General features: G+C 48.9%; 1 protein-coding gene across 2 annotated transcripts; it reads left to right on the forward strand.

Moving 5' to 3' along the window:
• Positions 1-2595: 2595 nt before the first annotated feature.
• Positions 2596-15703, forward strand: LOC116865639 (carbohydrate sulfotransferase 6). 2 transcript variants are annotated; one of them, XM_032853940.1, is made up of 4 exons: positions 2596-2963; positions 13320-13393; positions 13951-14099; positions 14437-15703. In XM_032853940.1, exon 4 carries the CDS (start codon positions 14453-14455, stop codon positions 15632-15634), a length of 1182 nt encoding a protein of 393 aa, XP_032709831.1. In that variant the 5' UTR covers positions 2596-2963; positions 13320-13393; positions 13951-14099; positions 14437-14452; the 3' UTR covers positions 15635-15703. The 2 variants fall into 2 exon arrangements, with proteins under 2 accessions (XP_032709831.1, XP_032709830.1); XM_032853939.1 differs by lacking the exon at positions 13951-14099.
• The last annotated feature ends 7525 nt before the right edge of the window (positions 15704-23228 follow it).

The raw sequence follows: 23228 nt of genomic DNA on the forward strand, positions 1-23228 counted from the left end.
ATTCAAAACTGAAGGCTGCATGTGGCTTTTTCAAGGAGAAGAGTTTGGAAAGGGGGTGGGGAGGGGAGAGGTTGCACACACTTCTCCAAGTTACTCACTGGCCGCCTTGCCTTGCCAGGGCTCTGCCCTAAGACCTTGGAGCTTTTGTTGGCTCTTTGGCAGAGTCTCCTGATCCAGTCCCAAGTCCATGTGAGTTTTCGGTGGAATCCACATGGCATGTGGAAACCACAGGCTGGAAAATTACAACTGTGTCTGGCGAATATCAAATTATTTACAGATCAGATGTTAGTAGCTTCGAAACCTGAATGATACAGTATAGTGGCAAGAGGGAAAAAAGTGAGAAATACACAGGATTTTATCAACTGAGCTGTAACTCATAGCTAAGTCAGGGTTTGAGACAATTATGCGATATTTGGGATGGGGAAGATCTCTAATCTTGCGAAACGATTATCCAGTTTCTGTGTGAATCATGTAGGGCCCCTAAGACCCTGCTTAGGTCCCATCAGCTAAAAAGCAATTCTTGGTCTTATTTCTTTCTCCTCATATTCATGTTTTTTAAAAATTTTTTAAAGATTTTTTTTATTTTTTCATTTGAGAGAGAGCACAGGGGCAGGAGAGGGTCAGAGGAAGAGGGAGAAGTAGACTCCCCACTGACCAGGGACCCCCCCCCCTTCTCCAAAGGCTCTACCCCAGGACCTCAGGATCATGACCTGAGCCTAAAGCAGATGCTCAACTGACTGAGCCACCCAGGCGCCCCATCATGTTCATGCTCTTTAAGATGTTTTGTTTCTGGGGTGCCAGGGTAGCTCAGTAGTTAAGCATCTGGCTTCTGTTCAAGTCACAATCCCAGGGTCCTGGGATCAAGCCCCGCATAGGGCTCCCTGCTCAGCAGGAAGCCTGCTTCTCCCTCTCCTACTCCCCTTGCTTGTGTTTCCTCTTCTGCTGTGTCTCTCTCTGTCAAATAAACAAAATCTTTAAAAAAAAAAAAAAAAGATGTCTTATTTCTTTCTGACCAGATTCTAAATGCCAATTAGACCAATTTCTAAATCCCTTTTGGGGAAAATATATAATTATAGTAACCTAAAGGAAATAAGTTGTCCTTAGATGTCCTATTGGCATTCTGGTACATGTCTTTTCAATCTTTTGTACTGTTTCTAATTTTTCTCTATCATAAACAACACTTATATGAACTTTGTGTATGAATCCTTATTGCCAGTTATTTCCTTAAGATGGATCCTGGGTGGGGGGGGCAGATCTCACCCAGCCACTGACTGGGTGGCTCAGTCAGTTAAGCATATGACTCTTCATCTCAGCTCAGGTCTTGATCTCAGGGTGCTAAGTTGAAGAACCCTGTTGGGCCCATCCTGGGTGTGGAACCTACTTTAAAAAAAGAGAGAGAGAAATCCTAGAAAGGAATTGCTAATTCAAAAAGCTTATGGCTGTTCTTAAGGATTTAAATTCATCTTGCCAAACCGCATCCTGGAAAGAATGCACTGATTTATACTCCCAGCAGCAGGGACTTCTCTTAGATCTCACCACAGATTACAAGAGGTCAGAATTCTCTTTTTCAGATGCCTGGACTCTGTTGTTATCTGGGTGGGGAAGGGAGGGGGGTGGACTGCTGTACTTATGGAAACCTGTCCTGTATTTATCCCTACCTGCTATCAATCCTGGGCTTCTGGGTTGAGACTAGAACAGGGAGGAGGACAGCCAGCTCTGGGCCCAGCCCCTCAGTGTTTTGGCTCCTGCCGCCTGGGCCCCTCTCAGCTCGGCTACTGCTTGGGGAGGCCACGCGTGTGTCCGCCTGGCATTGAGAAACATTTGACTTAGGTCTGAGGCTGGGGGCTTGGGAAGCGGATTGGATTCCAAGTCACCTCCCTGTGAAGATGCCACTGAGCATGAGGACGGGCAAGATTAAGTAAGATTCAATTTTCCCTTGGGGCACCTGGGTTGCTCAGTGGGTTAAGCTTCTGCCTTCAGCTCAGGTTATGATCTCAGGGTCCTGGGATCGAGCCCCGCATAGGGCTCTCTGCTCAGCAGGGAGCCTGCTACCCGCCCCCCCCACCCCTCTTTGCCTGCCTCTCTGCCTACTTGTGATCCCTCTCTGTCAAATAAATAAATACATTCTTTTAAAAAAAAAAAAAAATTCGCTTTCCCTCGCAAGGGCCTTTTGTGCCCCCGGGAGGCTTCCTTCTCTGGGAACGGAGCAGGAAGCAACTTTTTTGGTCATATAGTCGCATGAGAGGTGAGCGCGAGCGCCCTTCGACGTCCTCCCGCGCCCCCCCCGGGCCCACCTGTGCCCGCCCTCCCCGGGTCCTCCCGCGCCCGCCCCGGGGCGGCCGCCCCTCCCCCGGGGTGGGGAGGGTAGCAAGAGCCGGGGGCCAACCGGCTCCTTCCTTCCTTCCGTCCCTCCCGCCCCGGCTCCCGCCCGCCGGCTCTGGGACCGCAGCCACGTCTGAAAGCGCTTCATTGTGTGCGCTCTTCTGCGGCCGACGGCGCGGAGCGGCTGCACCCGCAGCGCAGGGCTCCGGCGCTGGGGGCGGCGCCCGTCCCGGGGTCGGGGGGTCTCCGGAGCAGTGGTGCCCGAGCCTGTGTCTGGCCGTGGCCGCACGACTGCGCCCCCCACACTTCCATCCCGTTCTTAAGACGCCTCTCCTCCAGAACACTCCCGCCCTGTTTCCAGGTTCCCTCCGCCTTAGGTCTCCAGGTGCCTCCACTCTCTCGGTGTCTGCTGATCCGCGCCCGTGCCTCTCCGAGCCTTCCCCCCGGTGTCACTGGGGGCCCCTTCCTAGCCTTGAGAGCCTACGGAGCACATCAGCCCCTGCGGACTCGCCCAGGGAAGACACGGCCGGTTGCGGACTGGAACTTGGAAGAGGAGACGTCAGGGAGCCTCTGCGGAGCCTCGGGAGTGGGGCGTCCGCCTCCCCCGCGGCGCCAGCCCGGGCAGAGGCGCCAGCTTTGGGGTACGTTGGTTGGTCCTCCCTCCGCACGGGATGCCCGCAGTCAGGGGCACGGAGCTCGTAGCCGGGGAGTCGGGTCTGGGGAGAAGAGCTGCGGGTGGTGTTTCTATCCGAACATGGGAAGGACACGGTAGCCCCTGGCGCTGGTGGGAAAGTGTCTTCCTGCGGCTTCAGCTCACCTGAGATCCCTGCTGGGGATCCCTAGACTCTGGAAACGTGAGTTTCCAAGGGCATGGTATTAATCTAGAAAGCTCCCCCCCACGGCACTCTTGAGGAAAAGCAACTTGGTGAGCGAATTTAGACCCATAAGCACCTGAATGGGAGTCTGGCTTGTTTCGCTGCTGGCTCTTGAGCAACGAGAAAGGTCTCTCTTGGTCTCAGCATAGGTGCCCCGGGATAAGTTCACCCTCTTTTCTCTCCCCATCTTGAGCCGGAGGCAGGAGGGTGGGAAAACTGAGGCCTCAAGGGCAGGAAGGACTTGGCTGCCCCTGGGGCCGAGAGTGCGTGAGTTTGCCAAGTACCCGAGCTAATGGGAATGGTGTGTGTGGCTCCTTGAGCGTTGGCTGTGCCAACTAAGGCTTATATGGTTCCACTTACTCCTCTCTTCTTGGCCTGTTTCGCGCCTGCTTTGCGGGTCCACGTTCTGCCCCTGCCTGGGATTGCCACATTCTGTTCCTAGGGTGCGAGGTCCCCTGAACCAGGGCTGGCTGTTGTTCTTGAGTGTTCCTTATGAAGAGGCTATTGCTTGGATCCATAGAAAGTAGTTGTAACCCAGGATTTGGAGGATTTCTGAGCAAACACAAATGTGCTGTATGACACATTGTTCTAAGTGCTTTAGCAATAGTAACTCATTGAATTAAAATCAAGCCCTGACTTGGGTGATATTATTTCCCCCATTTCATTTTTATTTTTTTTTTAAGTAAGCTCTAGGCCGCCTAGAGCTTGAACTCATGACCCAGAGGTCGAGTTGCATGCTCTATGGCGGGAGCCAGCAAGGCGAATTTCCCCCATTTTATAGATTAAACAGCAGTAGGCACCGAGAGATTAGGTGACTTCACCAAGATCACACAGTAAATGATCAAATGGGGTTCATTAGCCGCTGTGCTATCCCTACTCCTTGTCATGAGTCAGAATTCTGCTTCTCGTCTAGTAAGGGGAGATAAGTACAGAAATGCATAAAAAACGAGAGTATTGTGTAGGGTGACAGTAGCATTGACAATGATTTCTCAAAATTACCTAATACTCAGTCCGTGTTGAAATTTCCTATTGCCTCAAAGATACCTTCTTGCACTTGGTTTGTTTGAATCAGAATCCAAACAACGTCCACACACGGGATCCAGCTGTTACATGTTTTGAGTCATTTTCTTCTAAAACAGCCCCTTCCTCCCTGCCTTTTTTTGTCATTGAATTCTAAGAATGACTTACTTTTCAAAAATAATAAATTAGTCAAAATAAAACATTGAAAAAATAAACCAAAGAACATTCCAGATTATCCCCGTAAATAAGAGAGCTCAGTCAACACCTAGGGAAACACGGGGTGCGTGCTAAATGTGCACTCCCTTCCCCCATCCCCTGCATGTGTTACTTCAGAGAAGAGGTGGAAGCCCCCTAGACTTCAGGTCTCCCTGGCTGTAAGGTTCTATGATTGGGTCCTGTGCAAAGTGCATTTAGATCAGGGTCCTCTCCCTGGCCCTGATCCCCCAAGTTCAGGGCCAGGGAGAGGTGTTGCGTGTTATCTGTTCATTTGCTTTGAAATGCCCTGCGGGGTAGCTCTGAGCTGGGGAGACTTGAAGCTCCTTTCGCTGAACAATTTGATTTCATTTCCCGATAGACCTGCAGGCCAGTCTGCCGCCAATCAGCAGCATCTGGGCTGTGTGACTCCAGCTTCCCTGCCCCCGGCTGATGCCACGAAGCTGCTATTTCAGACTGGCAGAGAGATAGCAGGCCAGGGCTTGGGGCCAGGACTGTCTTCTGCCACAGCCCTGAGGCTCAGTGTTGGCTTGGGGATCTTGACATCTTTCCATCCTCAGGAGGTAATTCTCTAGCCGATGCCCCTGTCCTCCTCTGGCCAAATGGTACTCAGGTCAGCTGGGAGATGGGTTTGCAGGCATTTCTCTTCCCGCAGTGAAAGCTGGAGCGGGCCGGTCCTGCCTGTGCCTCCTGTCACCGATTTTATGATTACCAAAGAAATACAAGTCTACTGCAGACTACCTGGAAAATGCAGCAAAGCATTAAAATGAAAAAAATTACCTGTAACCTGGCCAAAGAAAGATAATATTTTTTATTTTTTTTTAAAGATTTTATTTAGGGGCTCCTGGGTGGTTCAGTGGGTTAAAGCCTCTGCCTTCGGCTCAGGTCATGATCCCAGGGTCCTGGGATTGAGCCCCGCATCGGGCTCTCTGCTCAGCAGAGAGTCTGCTTCCTCCTATCTCTCTGCCTGCTTCTCTGCCTGCTTGTGATCTCTGTCTGTCAAATAAATAAATAAAATCTTTAAAAAAAAATTTTATTTATTTGACACAGAGAGATCACAAGTAGGCAGAGAGGCAGGCAGAGAGAGAGGGGGACCCTGGGATCATGACCTGAGCCAAAGGCCGACCCTTAATCCACTGAGCCATCTAGGTGTCCCTGCGTATTTTTTTAATAACCGCTTTATTGAGATACAATTAACATACCTTAAGGTTCCGCTTTTTAAAGTGTACAGTTCAGTGATTTACAGTATATTCATGTGGTGTGTTAATCACCCCAAGTTTCCTCTATGTTATAGTACATATCAATACTTCATTCCTTTTTATTGCCAGATAATACTGAATTACAGTTGATCCTTGAACAACATGGGTTTCAACCGTGTGGATCCACCTGTATGCAAATTTTTTCAATTAATACAGTACATCACTGTAAATGTATTTTCTCCTATGATTTTCTTTTTTTAAAAAAAGATTTAATTTATTTGACAGAGATCTCAAGTAGGCAGAGAGGCAGGCAGAGAGAGAGGAGGAAGCAGGCTCCCCGCTGAGCAGAGAGCCCCAAGGCTTTAACCCACTGAGCCACCCAGGGGCCCTCCTATGATTTTCTTTTCTTTTTTTTTTTTTAATATTTTATTTATTTATTTGTCAGAGTGAGCACAGGCAGACAGAGTGGCAGGCAGAGGCAGATGGAGAAGCAGGCTCCTGCTGAGCAAGGAGCCCGATGTGGGACTCGATCCCAGGATGCTGGGATCATGACCTGAGCTGAAGGCAGCGGTTCAACCAACTGAGCCACCCAGTGTCCCAGCCTCCTATGATTTTCTTAATAGCATTTTCTTTTCTCTAGCTTACTTTAATACATGTAATATACAAAATATGTGCTAATTGACTGTTAATGTTAAGGTCAGTGGTAGGTTATTAGTAGCTAAATTTTCCAGGAGTCAGAAGTTATACATGGATTTTCGACTATGTGGAGGTCGATGCCCCAACTTCCTCATTGCTCAAGTGTCAACTGTATATAGATGGACCACATTTTGTTTATCCATTCATCAGCTGATAGACATTTAGTATATTTCCATTCTGAGGCCATTAGGTATAATGTTGCCATGAAAGTTTATAAAAAAGATTTTGTGTGGGCATGTGTTTTCAGTCTTCTTTGATATGTATTTATTTTATTCTTTTTTTTTTTAAGTTTTATTTGAGAGAGTGAGTGCAGGTGTGCAGGTGTGTGGGGGGAGGGGCAGAGGGAGAAGGAGAAGCAGACTCGCCTCTGTGCAGGGACCCTATGCAGTCCTGGATCCCAGGACCTTGAGATCATGACTTGGGTAGAAGGCAGATGCTTAAGCTTAAAGGACTGAGCCACCCAGACAGCCCTTGGATATGTATTTTAGATCGGCATTGTTGCATCCCTATGTTTAACCTTTTGAGGAACTACCTATTTTCTGCACTGTACAAGGGTTCTGATTTCCCCACTTTCTCACTAATACTGGTTTTTATCTACCTTTTTTCTTATAACTCCCTAGTTAATGGAACGTAGTCTTATAATTTGACTGGCACTCCCTAATGACTAGGATTGTCAAGCATCGTTTCTTGCACTTGTAGGCAATTTGTATATTTTTGGAAAAATGGTCTACTCAAAGCTTTTGCCCATTCTTGAGTTGGGTTATTTATCTTCTATTATTGAATTGTAAGAGCTCTTTATATGTTCTGGGTCCCTTGCTATACTATTATGATTTGTAAGTATTTTCTCCCTCCTGGGGGTGTCCTTTCACCTTCTTGATGATGTCCATTGATACTTGTGTATTTTTTTTATATTTGTGCATTTTTTTTAAAGATTTTATTTATTTATTTGACAGACAGAGATCACAGGTAGGCAGGCAGAGAGAGGAAGGGAAGCAGGCTCCCTAGTGAGCAGAGAGCCTGATGCAGGGCTCGATCCCAGGACTCTGGGATCATGACCTGAGCAGAAGGCAGAGGCTTTAACCCACTGAGCCACCCAGGCGCCCCTGTATTTGTGCATTTTTAACACCACTCTTTGCTTTAGTACTTGTGGTTTTTCCACTGGATACCATGTAGTTAAGAGTTCTAAAGTTGTAAGGCTAGGACTTAAATTCTGACTCAGATGGTGTGTGGGTCCTTTAGGCCAGTGTCCTAATCTTTCTACACCCTAGCTTCCTTATTTGTAAAATAGGGAGGAGTATCAGGTCCATGTCATAGGGTTGTTGTAAGGATTAAATCAGAAAATGGACAGAAAAGTCTTCATATAGGAAGCCCTCAACAGATGGTATTTACTGGTGTTCTATTTCCATCCCACCGTAAACGTTCATCTTACTCCTCCTCTCTCTCCCTGCGCCCCTCTCGTTTTTTCTTTTCTCTTTCCCTCCTTTTCAGCCTTCTCCCTAACATGCCCTGGGCTCCATCAGAGCTGGTTTGCCCCCAGGGGTAGCCCTTGATGCCAAGAGTTCACTGATCCCTGATCTGGAATCTGTTTTCTCTAATCTTTGGGATTCCTGAACAAGGATGGCCTCCAGCTGATGTCAAACAGAGAGAAATCTGAGCCATGAATTTGTACCTGGTATTATATTTCAGTTCCTTAGATACCCTGCCAGGGCTGGGAGAGGCTGCTGAGTGAGGGGCACGCAGAGCTGGGGTACAGGCAGGGATTTCCTAGAGAGCTAGGTTCCGGGGCTCAGGCTCACCCCCTCCTACTGCAAACTGTCCCTCCTGTAGCTCATATTTCCCAATCTGCCAATCAGATAGAACAATAGCTCCTTCCTGTGTCTCTCAGGCCAACAGTCAGGGATATTTAGAAGATACCGTCACTTTAAAATGCTCAGCAAGGAAGCACTGGAGGGGCTCAGCCGGTGGTGGTGGTGGTGGTGGTGGTGGTGGTGGTGGTGGTGGTGGTGGCGGTGGCGGTGGCGGTGGCAGCCCCGCATCAGACTCCAGATCACAGTTCAGATCTTGATCTTAGGGTTGTGGGTTCAGGCCCCATGTTGGGCTCCACCCGGAACCTACTTTAAAAAATAAATAAATAAAAAGGTAAACTACTTAGCGGGAAGGAATGCGGGTTACATGGGGATCTGAATAACAGAGTATCTGATATCAAGTAGGCAAATATTTATTAATACCATCTACTCGTTCAGTCTTTGTGACATTCCCGGACATGACACTTAACTGTCTGTCTTAGGGTTCTTAACTCTTTTTTTTTTTTTTAATTAAAAAAAAATTTTTTTTGAAGATTTATTTATTTGACAGAGACACAGCAAGAGAGGGAACACAAGCAAGGGGAGTGGGAGAGAGAGAAGCAGGCTTCCCGCAGAGCAGGGAGCCCCATGTGGGGCTCAATTCTGGGACTAGACCCCGCGATTATCACCTGAGCTGAAGGCACTTAACGATGGAGCCACCCAGGGACCCCAACTCTTTTATTGTTTAATTAATGAATTACTTTATTTGTCAGAGAGAGAAAGAGAGCACAAGCAGGAGGGAGAAGCAGGCTCCCTGCTGAGCAAGGAGCCGGATATGGGTCTTGATCTGAGGACCCTGAGATCATGATCTGAGCTGAAGGCAGACGCTTAACAGAGTGAGCCACCCACGTGCCCCAGGGTTCTTGACTCTTTATTGAAAGACAACACACATACAGAAAAGAGCACAAGTCGTAAAAACACAGCTTGATCACACAGCTTTCACACCCTTCAAGAAACACAGTGTGACCAGCCCCCGGAAGCTCCCTCCGTGCTCCTGACTGTTCTGCCCCCAATCCCCCCACCCCACCACGGGGACCCATTCTCTAATCAAAACACTTGGTTGTAAATGGCAGAAACTGAACTCACGCTGGTTTGACAAATAATGGAGCATTTTCCCCCACTGGGAAGTCTATGAGGGAGTCTGGCCAGCTGAATCGCATGCTGCCAGCCACTCACAGGCTCTCAGACTGTCCTCTGCTCAGTTGTCTTCTATGTTGGCTTATACCCAGGCAGTTTCCCTCTTCCCTGCAGATCTACAAATATCTTGGGATTGGACTTGGGGCAGATGCCATTGCTAAGCCCACCACTAGGTCAGGGGATAGTGTATAGAATAGAAAGATGAACGAGGCTGGAGACACCCAACTCCCTAGGAACCACGATGTGGGCAGTCAGCCCCACGCAAACCACATTCAGTTGGTGTGAGCGAGGTCGGTTCCTCGAAGAAAAATCTCGAGGCCCTTAGCAGAATAGGAGGAACAAGTATGAGTGGATCCAAGCCAACCCTGTCTATTGCAACAACCTGTTGCAAGACTGAGCTCCACACGGGGTGCCTGGGAACAGACTCGCTCACTCGCAGAATAACCATAGTCTTGACCCTCAAGGTGCTCACAGGCAAGAAGGGGAAGCAAAGTGTCACTGGGGGAGGAGGTACATGCCTTGAGAAACACACAGGTGAGGTGACTTAGAAGGAAGCTAGGATGACTCTTGGGGGGAATCAGGGCTGCGCACTTAGAGCAGAGGGGAACATGGAATAACGATTCCAGGTGACCTGACACACAGGGCACTGGAGGGGAATTCTGGGATGTGAGGTAAAGCCAAAGGTTGCTGAGAAGGAGAATGACAGGATCAAATATGGTGTAGGCAGCTCTGGAGGCTCTGTGCAATATGAAATGCAAGGAGACCAGCTGGGGGATTTTTCCAGAATCCGGGAGAGAGTTATGCATGGCAGGACTAGCCCCACCCTCCCCTGGCCCTGGATAGTTGGGTCACTCGCTCGCTCAACTACCATCTGCTCCCTTGGCCACTTCCTGGGTGTGCCTTTGAGGTTCCTAGCTAGATTGTCACCCCTGCTAGGATAAAGGCTTTGGACTTGGACCTCTTAGATTGATCATTTTGCTTTCTTTCTCCTCTTTTATCTCTTTTCCATCTTTTATCCATCATTGATCTTTTTGTTCTACCCTCTCTACTTCTTCAATTTTATCTTTCAACCTACAATTTTAATCTCTAGGGCAGTTTAACTCCAGGGAAAACAAAGGGTTATACAAGAGAGGAAAGGGGCTTCTAGCACACTGTGTGCTTCAGCTGTGTGCTGGTTTACGAATGGTGTCCGTTTTAAATATTGACTTTACTACAAGGAAACTTTCAGTTACGGGACAAAGCCCACTCCATAAAGTGGTCCTGGGTAGTAGGGTAGTAGGGAACTTTCTGTTCCCTCTTTAGTTTCCTTGTACTTTATACCCACCCTCCTCCCCAAAAAGATGGGATTATTTTTATCACTATCATCCAAGACTTGGTGGAAGTTAGAGGCAGAGTTGCTCTAAGGAGGACCTAGGGGAGGCCTAGGGGCAGAGAATGTCACTTCCCTTTGATTCAGTGGCCCTTGAGCTCTGGTGTGGGGTTGTGTCTGCCAAAAGATGGGCCCCCCTTTCCAATTTTCACAAAGAAGACATGAGTTCATGATGACCTCATCTGTACCTCTAGAAGTTTGCATCTGTTGAAAAAATGAAACATAAGTAATATATATATACCCCCAAAGGAATTTTATTTATTTTTATTTTTATTTATTTGACAGAGATCACAAGTAGGTAGAGAGGCAGGCAGAGAGAGAGAGAGAGGAGGAAGCAGGCTCCCTGCTGAGCAGAGAGCCCGATGCGGGGCTCGATCCCAGGACCCCAGGATCATGACCTGAGCTGAAGGCAGCGGCTTAACCCACTGAGCCACCCAGGCGCCCCCTCCCCCGAAGGAATTTTTTTTTTTAAAGATTTTTATTTATTTATTTGACAGAGAGAGATCACAAGCAGGCAGAGAGAGAGGAAGGGAAACAGGCTCCCTGCTGAGCAGAGAGCCCAATGCGGGGCTCGATCCCAGGACCCTGGGATCATGACCTGAGCCGAAGGCAGAGGCTTAAACCACTGAGCCACCCAGGTGCCCCCCGAAGGAATTTTAAAATGAAAAAATTTATAGGGGAATGGCCTAGGCCTTCCAAGATGGGGGACTTCATTGGGGGAAAGGCTTACGAATGAGACCTACCCCAGAGCTCTACTCTGGGTGTCTGGCATTTGCATTTAAACTTCTGCCCTAGGGGCGGGCACCTGGGTGGCTCTGTCAGATGAGCCCTTGACTCTTGATTTCAGCTCAGGTCATGATCTCATGTTGTTGAGATCAAGCTCCGAGTCAGACTCTGTGCAGCCTGTGGAGCCTGCTTAAGATTCTCTCCCTCCCTCTCCCTCTGCCCCCACCCCCCTGGCCCGCTCCTGTTCTCTCTCTCTCTCTCTAAAACAAAACAGAACAAAAAGTATTCCTATCTCTCTGCCCTGTCCTCAGTGAGTATTCGTATCTCTGAGCTTCACTGCCTCAGTTAAAGCAGGTGGGGCACCTGAGTGGCTCAGCCCGCTGAACGGCAGCCTTCAGCTCAGGTCATGATCTCAGGGTCTTGGCACCCAGCCCTCGCCCTCTCCTTCTGCCCCTCTTCCTCCCCCTGCTTGTGCTCTCTCTCTCTCTCAAATAAATAAATAAAATCTTTATAAATAAATCAGATGGAGGTAATTTCTACCTCCCATGAATGTTGGGAGGATGCAGTTCAATCACGAAGATAAAACACTTATCCTGGTGTCTTCCTGACCTGCCACTGGGTATCCTGTACCCTAGGCTCCTTATCAGAAAACTCTCCCATAGGACTTGGACCTCTTCAGGCACTCTGCATGGGGTTGCGTGTGTCAATCCTCTTCTTAGTTCTCCAGCTCCAATAATAGGATCAGATATCAGTTCTGTGTTGTGTGAGTTACCTAAGAAAACCTCTGGTTTCCCTGGAAGGCAGGTAACACACACACACTGGTAGCTTGCGGTCAGGATCCTCCGTTGCCAGGAAAGGGATAGGCTGGCCAGGGCAGCTGTGTTTGGGCCCAACACTGGGGTCCCCAGTGCTCTGCAGGATTTCCCAGAAATGGGAGAGGCCAGCTGACTGTAATCAGAAAGTGCCAGGAACTTAGAGATGGAAGTCCTGGGTCGAGGGTCCCTCTTTCCCTGTTGTCTCTCTGAGCCTGGCATCCTTCACGTAAAAAATGGAAACCATAATGTCCACCAAATGGAGCCATTGAGTGAAATCCTCACATCTAGCCCTTGTGGTTCAGGAGGCAGAGCTGCTGGGTGACCCCTGTCCACTCCGGCAGCCTCTGGAAAAGTGGGATCTGCTCACAGTTTAGACCTGCCTTCTCCTGGAGGTGACATGGGCAGGGAAGGGGCTTCGAGGGGAGCAAATGCTGTGAAAGCAAGGAGGATATTTCAGGCCCCCGCCCTCCCAAAGCAGCTCTTCCTTGGGATCGTGGTAAAAGCAACAGGTGCAAGGAGGGAAGAAGTCTGGGACCTCGGGGTGCACAAGCTTGGCTCTGCATCCCTTTTACTCTGTGGGACAAGTGTGATATTCTTAAGATCCAGTAAAGGACCCTGGAGGTGGGCTCAGGAGATGCTGGGATTCCCAATGTGGGTGACCTCAGAGTGCCTTATCCAGGTGGAGACCTCCCCTGGTGCTGCCTCTCCCAACACAGCACCAGCCACAGTAGCCCTGGGCCAATGTATGGCACTAGCAAGCCTTCTATCATGTGTGTGTTCTAGCAGCTTCTTCATGGTAAAGCCCAAGAGGCTGGATGTTACCATCCTCATTTTGCAGAGGAGGAAACCGAGCCTTGGAGAAGTCAAGTCACTTGTGCCCAGCTCCTAAGTGGCATCAGAGGGCTCACTGCAGCCCTCTCGCCTCCACCCAGCAGGAAACACCATCAGTTCACACCAACTTGAAAAAATGTGCTCAGGGGCTGGGCTGCTCTGTTCCCACCTGCAGGGGACTTTCTGTCCGTCTGGGAATGCAAAGCCCTCCCACTGTGCAGGGACGTCTCCTCCTGTGAGACTCTGACCCAGCGTCTCTCCTGCTTTCTCAGGCCCTGAAAAATCTGCAGACATCGTCCATGGATTGTGATTGAGGTGGGCAGCTCTCCCAGCAGCCCTGAGCTATGTGAGTAACCTCAGCATGGAAAAGGGCAGATGGGGGCCAGGAGCCTGCCTGCCGTCCTCTCGCCCTTTACTACTGCTTTCTTCTGCACATTCCCACAGCTCCAGAAGGGTTCCCTCCCTCTGCAGTTCATGCGTCCTGTAGCACTGGACTCCCTGTAGATAGCAACATTTGGGGTGTCCTATGTCCTTTACTTACTTTTAATAATAGAAGCTGCATCTGCTTGCTTAAAAGAAGCCAGACAGGGGCGCCTGGGTGGCTCAGTGGTTAAAGCCTCTGCCTTTGGCTCAGGTCATGATCTCAGGGTCCTGGGATTGAGTACCGCATCGGGCTCTCTGCTCAGCAGGGAGCCTGGCTCCTCCTCCTGTCTCTCTCTGCCTGCCTCTGCCTACTTGTGATCTGTCAAATAAATTTAAAAAAAAAAAGAAGAAGAAGAAGCCAGACAACCGAGAAGCACACTGGGCAGAAAGGGCATGTTATCCCTTATGGGAGTTAGGATATGCCCCGACCCCCAGGCTCATTCCATTACTCCAATACCAATACTAATCCCCTTTTTACAGATGGGTAAACTGAGTTACAGACAGATGAAGCGTGTGGTCCGGGATCACAGGCTAGAAAGTGGCTGAGCCTGGTGAGGGAGTCCAATCACCCGTCAAGCTGTTGAGCTAAACCTAAAATTGTCTCCCTAAAAAGAATTCTGAAGCAAAAGGTGGGAATTCTATTTTAAAAATAATATTTCCCTCGCCAGAAAAAGAGAGAGAGAGAGAGAGAGGAGGGGAAGAGGGAGGGAGAAAGTAAGGACAATATACATTTCCAAAGACATTCTGCAACGGGCCTTTTGCTCTGCATAGACTAGGTTTTGGTAGACGTCTTAAAGTCCTATTCCCCGGAGACTGCCCTAGCGAGATGGCCATAGTCCAGGTTGGGGAGGACGCCCCCATCTGGCGGGTGGTCAGAGTGGGGGTTGGGGAGGGAGGGGACTGCTCCCTGCAAGGCGTTGGCGTGTGGCAGGGCGAGTCCCTAACGGCTGCCCTCTCTTCCCGCAGGCCCCCAGCGAGAGGCATGTGGCTGCCGCGCGTCTCCAGCACGGCGGTGACCGTGCTCCTGCTGGCGCAGACCTGCATCCTGCTTTTCCTGGTCTCCTGGCCCAAGCCGCCGTCCCCAGCCGGCGGCAAAGAGCGGGTGCACGTGCTGGTGCTGTCCTCGTGGCGCTCGGGCTCGTCCTTCGTGGGCCAGCTCTTCAGCCAGCACCCCGACGTCTTCTACCTGATGGAGCCCGGGTGGCACGTGTGGACCACCCTGTCGCAGGGGAGTGCGCCGGCGCTGCACATGGCGGTGCGCGACGTGGTGCGCTCGGTCTTCCTGTGCGACATGGACGTGTTCGACGCCTACCTGCCGTGGCGCCGCAACCTGTCGGACCTCTTCCAGTACGCGGTGAGCCGCGCGCTGTGCTCGCCCCCCGCCTGCAGCGCCTTCCCGCGCGGCGCCATCAGCAGCGAGGCGGTGTGCAAGCCGCTGTGCGCGCGGCAGCCCTTCAGCCTGGCCCAGGAGGCCTGCCGCGCCTACAGCCACGTGGTGCTCAAGGAGGTGCGCTTCTTCAACCTGCAGGTGCTCTACCAGCTGCTCAACGACCCGGCGCTCAACCTGCGCATCGTGCACCTGGTGCGCGACCCGCGGGCCGTGCTGCGCTCGCGTGAGCAGACCGCCAAGGCGCTGGCGCGCGACAACGGCATCGTCCTGGGCACCAACGGCACATGGGTGGAGGCCGACCCCGGCCTGCGCGTGGTGCGCGAGGTGTGCCGCAGCCACGTGCGCATCGCCGAGGCCGCCACGCAGAAGCCGCCGCCCTTCCTGCGAGGCCGCTACCGCCTGGTGCGTTTCGAGGACCTGGCGCGGGCGCCGCTGCCCGAGATCCGCGCGCTCTACGCCTTCGCGGGCCTGAGCCTCACGCCGCAGCTGCAGGCCTGGATCCACAACATCACGCACGGGTCCGGGCCTGGAGCGCGCCGCGAGGCCTTCAAGACCTCGTCCAGGGACGCGGTCAATGTCTCCCAGGCCTGGCGCCACGCGCTGCCCTTCGCCAAGATCCGCCACGTGCAGGAGCTGTGTGCCGGCGCGCTGCAGCTGCTGGGCTACCGGCCCGTCTCCTCCGAGAGGGAGCAGCGCGACCTTACCCTGGACCTGGTGCTGCCGCGCGGCCCTAGCAGCTTCAGCTGGGCGTCCTCCACGGATGCACACCCCTAACCTTAGCGGACGCCCCCAGTTGCGGCGCTGGGGAGGGAGCTGGGCACGCAGGGCGCACGCCGCTTATTGGAGGGGTCAGGAGCTTGGGAGTCCTCCTCTGTAGTATGAACGGACTGGGTCCCCAGAGCTCCGTGTTTCTTCTTGCTTCTGAATTTTCTTTGAGTCTTCCTCAGCAGCTGGGTTCCCATCGGGCTCACACTTCATGGAAAACTGTGTCTCCCCTTCCTCTGCGTGCAGGGGATAAGCTCAGACGACCTGGCTGCTCCTCCAGCGCTATCTTCCTAAGTTTCTTTTCCTATTGGATGCGTCATCCAGCAACTGAGAAGTGGTTCCCAGCCCTGCCTGGGAGTAGGGAGAGGCACTGTGGTGAGCTGGCCCGCATTCCCGACTTCGTTCCCCCATGTCCCACCACCACAATCAGAGCTGTTGGCCTTTATATTCACTTGGTACTTCAGACAAGATGCTTCTTACCTTGTGGTCTCCCCGTAGCCTCTCTCTGCCCCATCTCCTGAGAGCCCACATGCCCCATTGCCTTCCCAGTTAACCTGGGGTGAACGTTTGATTTGTCCTGATAGTAATGATCCTACCCACAGAAATAGACATCATAATTAAGTTTGTGATGCTAGACTTCACAGTCTGTAAAGTTTGACAAGCAAAACGCAAAACTGAAAGTACTTGTCCAAGGTCACATGATGAGGAGGAGGAAGAGAGGAGGGGGTTTTGCTCTGAGGCTGCATTTAGAAGGAGAGGGTCAATCAGGCTTGCAGAGACCTGTCTCCGTCCGGAAGGAGGGTCAGATTTTTCTATCCGTTTGTGTAATGAAAGAGCAAGCAGCCATGGCTGGGGCCACAGCCGCAGGATATAGGGGGTGATGACATGTCTGGGCCCAGAGTGCAGAACCTTAGAGAAGCTACCGGATAAGCACCGAGGGAGGCAGTGAGGGGGAAAGGTAGAGGGAGAAAGGAAGAAGGGGTGGAGGGAAGCTCCCAGAACCTCTGGGAAGAACAGGGATGCAGAACTGAGTGTGCACAAACTTTAGGGCATGGAGTTGGTGCCGGGACTGATAGTTTTCAGCACATGTGTGCCAGTTACCTCTGGAAAGGAGTGGGCTGTTGCCATCAATTGCCAGGAGGGATATTCTGGAGGTTGCTAGCTTCTTTTTTTCAGCCCAAGAGTGTGGCCTTGGATTGGTGGGACCTCAATTGTGGATCCCTATTTTTGCTGTGGAGCAGGTGGTCAATGGGGAGTCTGGTGTTTTCCACTTATTTTCTTGCAGGGAGCAGAGAGATACTGACCTTGAAGCTGAAGCTTCAGCACACCTCATTTAAGGATCTGTCAAGCTATAAAAACTTTAGGCCTCATAAAACCTCAATCTGCCCTTCATATTAACATGGGGGGGGATATTTAAAACCCTGAATGTATTGGGACACCTGAGTGGCTCAGTCAGTTAAGTGCCTGACTTTGGCTCAGGTCATGATCCCACGGTCCTAGGATGGAGCCCTGCACTGGGCTCCCTGCTCAGCAGGGAGTCTGCTTTTCCCTCTCCCTCTATCCCTCCCCCCGGCCCTGCTCAAGCTCTCTCTCAAGTAAATAAGAACTAAATAAATAAATAAATAATTGAAAGCCCTGAATTTATCACTGGGGACTCTGCAACTTAGAAACGCTTAGGCCACATAGCTTCATATAAGGGATACACCTCAAACTCACATCTCTGACTTCAGGGCTTACAGTTCTAACTGAACTGGGTTGCAGTAAAGGACCCCACTACAGGCTTGGAAAGCCAGATCATTTCCTCCAGTAATGACGGGTTCTCTAGGTGTGAGGGAGCGAGCCATCCCAGCATTTGGCTGGCATATGGCTGCACACATCTCCAGGGCTGGATGTTGAAGGGTATGGTAAGCAGTGACCTGGGGCACTGGGGCTCCTGCTGTTGACCACTTTTCCCCTTCCTGTCCCTCCCTGTGCTGGCCACTGGGGATAAAAGTAGCCTGCTAGTCTGCCCGGAAGGAGTATAATGTCAACTGGAGGAGTCAGCCTAGGAAGGTTCCTGGACAATGTAATATGTTCAGGCGAAGAGGGATAAGCAAGAAGTTCATGGTGCCAAGAACAGAAAGACACGGATCCCTTATGGGGTCCAGGAAGGCTTTTGGGATAGCTCAAAGCCCAGCCTGATCATGGCATCATACAAGTTTCATTTACCTCTGCTCTGGTTACAGGCTGTGTTAACGGCAACAATTAATGATCTTTGCTATATGATTTATCCATTCTGGCTGCACACCCAAAGTCCCAGAAAGGGGATGACTGGCTCCCAGAATTCACTCCCTGTATATAGTGAACTCAGGGTAAGCCTCTGGGTGAGTTCCCTGACATATCTGGTTCTAAGGAAGCCTGGGGGTGAACCCAGATCAAGTTTCAGGACAAGGACAGGCGGCACCCAACTCAGTGGTTCAATGAGTCAGGCCAGTTCAGACCCTGGGGACATACTGGGAGACCGAGGCGTCACAAACCTTGTTCTCGCGGGAAGTGCAGACCCAGAACAAATAGTCCCACAGATAAACATGCAAACATAGATGTCAATTGCGCTCTAAGAAGAAACAATAAAAGAAAACAATAAAAGAGGATGACCTACTTTAGTATGGGGAGTAAGGAAGACCTCTTTGGAGAGGAAGCATTGATTTGAATACATGAAGGATGGATAGGAGCTCATCAAACTCCTTGACAGGGGGAAGAAAAGGAGCCAGAGAAAGAGTGAGGGATGGGTCTCCTTGGAATCGGTTTTCTTGAAAAAATTAAAATTTAGGCTCATGAGATGAGAGAAGCCCCCAAGAGATGGTCAAGTTTGTGTGTCTCTAGTAAAGGAGAACTGCTCCATCAGAGAGCTTTCATGTCTTTAAAGGCGAAACTGCCAAATGACTCTAAAGGCGGAATAGCAACTTATACCCTCCAGAATGGGGTCAAGATGCCCTTCCCATCCCTCTCCTGCTCACCACCCCCACCCACCACCATCACCTGTGCAGGGTAAATCAGTCCTTTCATTTTTACCTGCCCGATGGAATATTATTCCGTGCTAAAAAGATATGAGCTATCAAGCCATGAAAAGACATGGAGGAAACTGAAACGCCTATTACTAAGTGAGGGGGGAAAAAAAGCCAATGTGAAGAAGTCACATCCTGTACAATTCCAACTCTATGACATTCTGGAAAAGGCAAAACCATGGAGACAGTAAGAAGATTAGTGGTTGCCAGGGGACAAGGAGGGGAGGGATGACTAGATGGAGCGAGGGTTTGTGGGGCAATGAAAATACTCTCCATGAGGGGCGCCTGGGTGGCTCAGTGGGTGAAGGCCTCTGCCTTCAGCTCAGGTCATGATCTTGGGTCCTGGGATCAGGTCCTGGGATGGAGCCCAGCATGGGGCTCTCAGCTTGGCAGGGAGCCTGCTTCCCCCCTCTCTCTTCCTGTCTCTCCAGCTACTTGTGATCTCTGTCAAATTTAAAAAAAAAAAAAAAATCTTAAAAAAAAAAATACTCTCAGGGCGCCTGGGTGGCTCAGTGGGTTAAAGCCTCTGCCTTCGGCTCAGGTCATGGTCTCAGGGTCCTGGGATCGAGCCCCGCATCGGGCTCTCTGCTCGGCAGGGAGCCTGCTTCCTCCCTCTCTCTCTGCCTGCCTCTCTGCCTACTTGTGATCTCTGTCTGTCAAATAAATAAATAAAATCTTTATTAAAAAAAATACTCTCCATGATCCTATAGTGTTGGGGATATGTCACTAACAATTTGTTCACAATCATGGAATGTACAACACCAAGAGCAAACTCTAAGGTACACTAGGGACTTTGGGTGATTATGATGTGTGCGTGTAGGTTCATTCTGGGTAAGAAATGTATCCCTCTGGTAAGTGATATTGATAATAGCCATGAATGCGGCCATGAATGTGTGAGGGCAGGTGGTGTATGGGACATCTCTGTACCTCTTTATTTTGTTATACACCTAAATCTCTTCTAAAGAAGTTAAGTCTTTTTTAAAAACTGCAATAAAAGCATTGGTAGCCTCAGGAGGGTGTGAGAGTCTGCTCAGAAGAGAGGGTTTGGTGGACCACTCAGAGACTGAAGCAATCACCTCAGATTGGACTTTGAACTTTCCTGGAATGGCAAGTCCTTCAGCCAATTGTGGGTTCTCTCCCTTAGGGTTATGACTGGAGAACCCGGTTGGCCCTATAGTTCTAGTGCCATTGTGATCCCAGTCTCCAAGTTCTCCACACCTCTATTCATTTGTTCAATACACATTATGAATTGAGTGTTGACCAGTGCACAAGCAGGGAATGATCATGGCATTAGGAATGTATGCACATAGGGGTGTGAATTGCAATTTTTAATGGGGTGATCAGAGTAGGTCTTATTGAGAAAGTGATATTTGAGCAAAGTCTTAAAGGAAGTGAGTCAGTTAATTAAGGGGTAATTACCGGTAGACTGTCCCAGAAGAGGAAAAAGACAATACAAAAATTGTTAAGGAGGGAACCCATTTGGTATATCGGAAGAACAGTAAGGGGCTAGTGGGTCTGTTGTGGTGGGCCAAAGGGAGATTGCTAGGAGGTGAGAAGGTAAGAGAGAGGGAGTCAGATCATGTAGGACTTTGTGGGCTTTGGTGAGGACTTGGGCTTTTACTTGGAATGAGATAGAGGGTGTCCAAGACCACAGTTGCTCTGTGGCACTCCTTTGTCAAACAAATAAATATGCATATAATATTATATATGAATATAATATGTCAGATATTTTAAAAATAATAGAAGTACCCAGTTAAATAAATATTTCATTATTATATCACTGCCTATATTAGTATTCTGAATTAGTGTATTGTCAGTTTTTCAAGTTTTTTTTTAACTGGATTTAAATTAATCACACTGTGGGGGGCACCTGACTGGCTCAGTTGAAAGAGCATGTGACTCTTGATCTTGGGGTTGTGAGTTCGAGCCCCACACTGGGTGTAGAGATTACTTACATAAAAAATAAACCTTAAAAAAATTAATCACACTGTGGCCTTCTTCTGCAACTTAGATTTTCTCCTCACCTTTATATTCCTGGGCCTCATAACGTTGCTTGCAGGTTTAAGTCATTTATTTCTACTACTCAACAGTATTTTGTTGAAAATTATATCACAGTTTTGTTTACCTATTCTTGTCTTGATGGACACCTGCCTTGTTTTCACTTGCTTGCTATTACCATGCTACTATGAACCATCTTCAATGACTCTCCTGCTACAAAGGCTATAGGATATTCATCTTGAAGTGACTTGCTAGATCATGGGAATCTTCATCCAACATTACTCCAGAATGGCTGTTGTCATTTTAGCCCTCCAGAGCTCCAGTTGCTCTACATCCTTACCAAACACTGACATTCTCAGACTTTAAAATTTTTAGTTATTGGGTGGTTGATAAATTATCTCATTGTGACTTCATTTTGTGTTTCACTGATTAATAATGAGGTTAAGCATCTTTTCCTATTTTTGTTGGCAATTTATATTCTCTCTTTGATGAAGTAACCTATTCAGGTCTTTTGTCTCTTTGTCATTTACTTTTTTTTTTTAAGATTTTATTTATTTATTTGACAGACAGAGATCACAAGTAGGCAGAGAAGCAGGTGGAGAGAGAGGAAGAAGCAGGCTCCCTGCTGAGCAGAGAGCTCAATGTGGGGTTCGATCCCAGGACCCTAGGATCATGACCTGAGCCGAAGGCAGAGGCCTTAACCCACTGAGCCACCCAGGCGCCCCTCTTTGTCATTTTCTTATTGAGTTTTAGGAGTGTTTTATAGATTCTGGATACCACTCCTTTGCCAGTTACATGTATTGCAAACATCTTTGCCCAGTTTATGGCTTGTCCTTTTGCTGTTTTTATAATAACACTTGAATAACATAAGTTCTTAAAGTAGTTAAATTTATCAAGCCTTTCCTTTATAACCTTTGCTTTTTCTATCTACTTTAAGAGCTCCTTCACTGTTATGAGGTCATAATGATATTCAGCATTTTCTTCTAAAAGTTTTATAGTTCTGCATCTCACTATAAGTGAAATAAGTGAGACAGGTGATGGAGTTCTGAAAAACAAACAAAAGATCTGGTTACTTCATAATTTTCTTGCAGGCTTCTGTTTTTCCTAGACTTAGTATTGCCTTTCAGTTTTTTCACATTAAGAGAAGAAATAGGTACCTTCTTTACCCTGTCCTTAAAAAGTGGAGCTTCTTAACCATTTTGTCCATAGCTTGAAATCAATTACGCTATTTTTCCTGAAGACACTCTTCTTTCTGTTCTAATCTGGTTAGGTGGCTGTTAGGACTTGTGCACAGAAGTCAGGCTAACACTCCTGGTTAAATCCATCATTTCTTTCACTGCACATCTTTCTCTTTCTTGGTTATCACTCCTTAACTTCACAGGAGGACAAACTCAACTTTCTTAGGAAGAACATATAAAACATACATTTTCTGAGTCCTGCAAGTATAAATGTCTTTTTTAAAAAGATTTTATTTATTTGACAGAGAGGGGGAGAGAGAGAGAGACACACAGAGAGAGAGAGGCAGACAGACAGAGAGGACTAGCAGGGGGAGCAGGAAAAGTAGAGGGAGAAGCAGCCTCCCTACTGAGCAGGGAGCCTTACACGGCACTCCATCCCAGGACCCTGGGACCATGACCTGAGTGGAAAGCAGGTGCTTAACTGACTGAGCCACCTGGGCTCCCTAAATGTCTTTTTTTTTTCAACCTTTCAATTTGAAATTAGACTGGGGATAGAACCGTAAATTCAAAATAATGTTCCCTAATGTGACACACAATTGATTGTCATATAACCCTAAATTAAGTGGTTTCTTCTACTTCTTACACACGGGTGGTCTGGGAAATGTACCAAAAGATAGTATTATTAAATATTTCATGACTTTTTTATGCTTACTATTGCTATTTGAGATAGGTTTCTTGGGTGATGCAAAATCGCAGTTGCAGTGTTGAGGCATGGACATTAGCTCTCAAAAAAAGTCTTCAGGGGCACCTGGGTGGCTCAGTGGGTTAAGCCTCTGCCTTTGGCTCAGGTCATGATCTCAGGGTTCTGGGATTCCCACATAGGCCCTCTGCTCAGTGGGGAGGCTGTTTCCTCTCTCTCTGCCTGCCTCTCTGCCTACTTGTGATCTCTGTCTGTCAAATAAAATCTTAAATTAACAACAACAAAGTCTTCAAGAGGGAACTCTAATAAACAATTTGCTAATGTTCTTGAGTTAATATTACGTAAAATACTATGAATTTTCCACGCAATGCTTAATATTACGTAAAATACTATGAATTTTGCACAGAACGTTTAATTTAAAGTGTTTAAGTTTTCAAAAAAATCGCTTCCCCTCCAATTGTTGAAGGTACTGCTGTCTTCCAGATCCCTTTTAAATCTGCACGTCAGAAGGGGGTAGGAGAAGAGTAAATGAAGCAAGATGGGATTGGGAGGGAGATAAAACCATAAGCGACTCTTAATCTCACAAAACAAACTGAGGGTTGCTGGGGGGAGGGGGTTAGGGGGGTGGGGTTATTATGGACATTGGGGAGGGTATGTGCTATGGCGAGTGCTGTGAAGTGTGT

The sequence above is a fragment of the Lontra canadensis genome, unplaced genomic scaffold, assembly GCF_010015895.1.
Source record: "Lontra canadensis isolate GAN:19392208 unplaced genomic scaffold, GSC_riverotter_1.0 scaffold8, whole genome shotgun sequence".
Lineage (NCBI taxonomy): Eukaryota > Metazoa > Chordata > Mammalia > Carnivora > Mustelidae > Lontra > Lontra canadensis.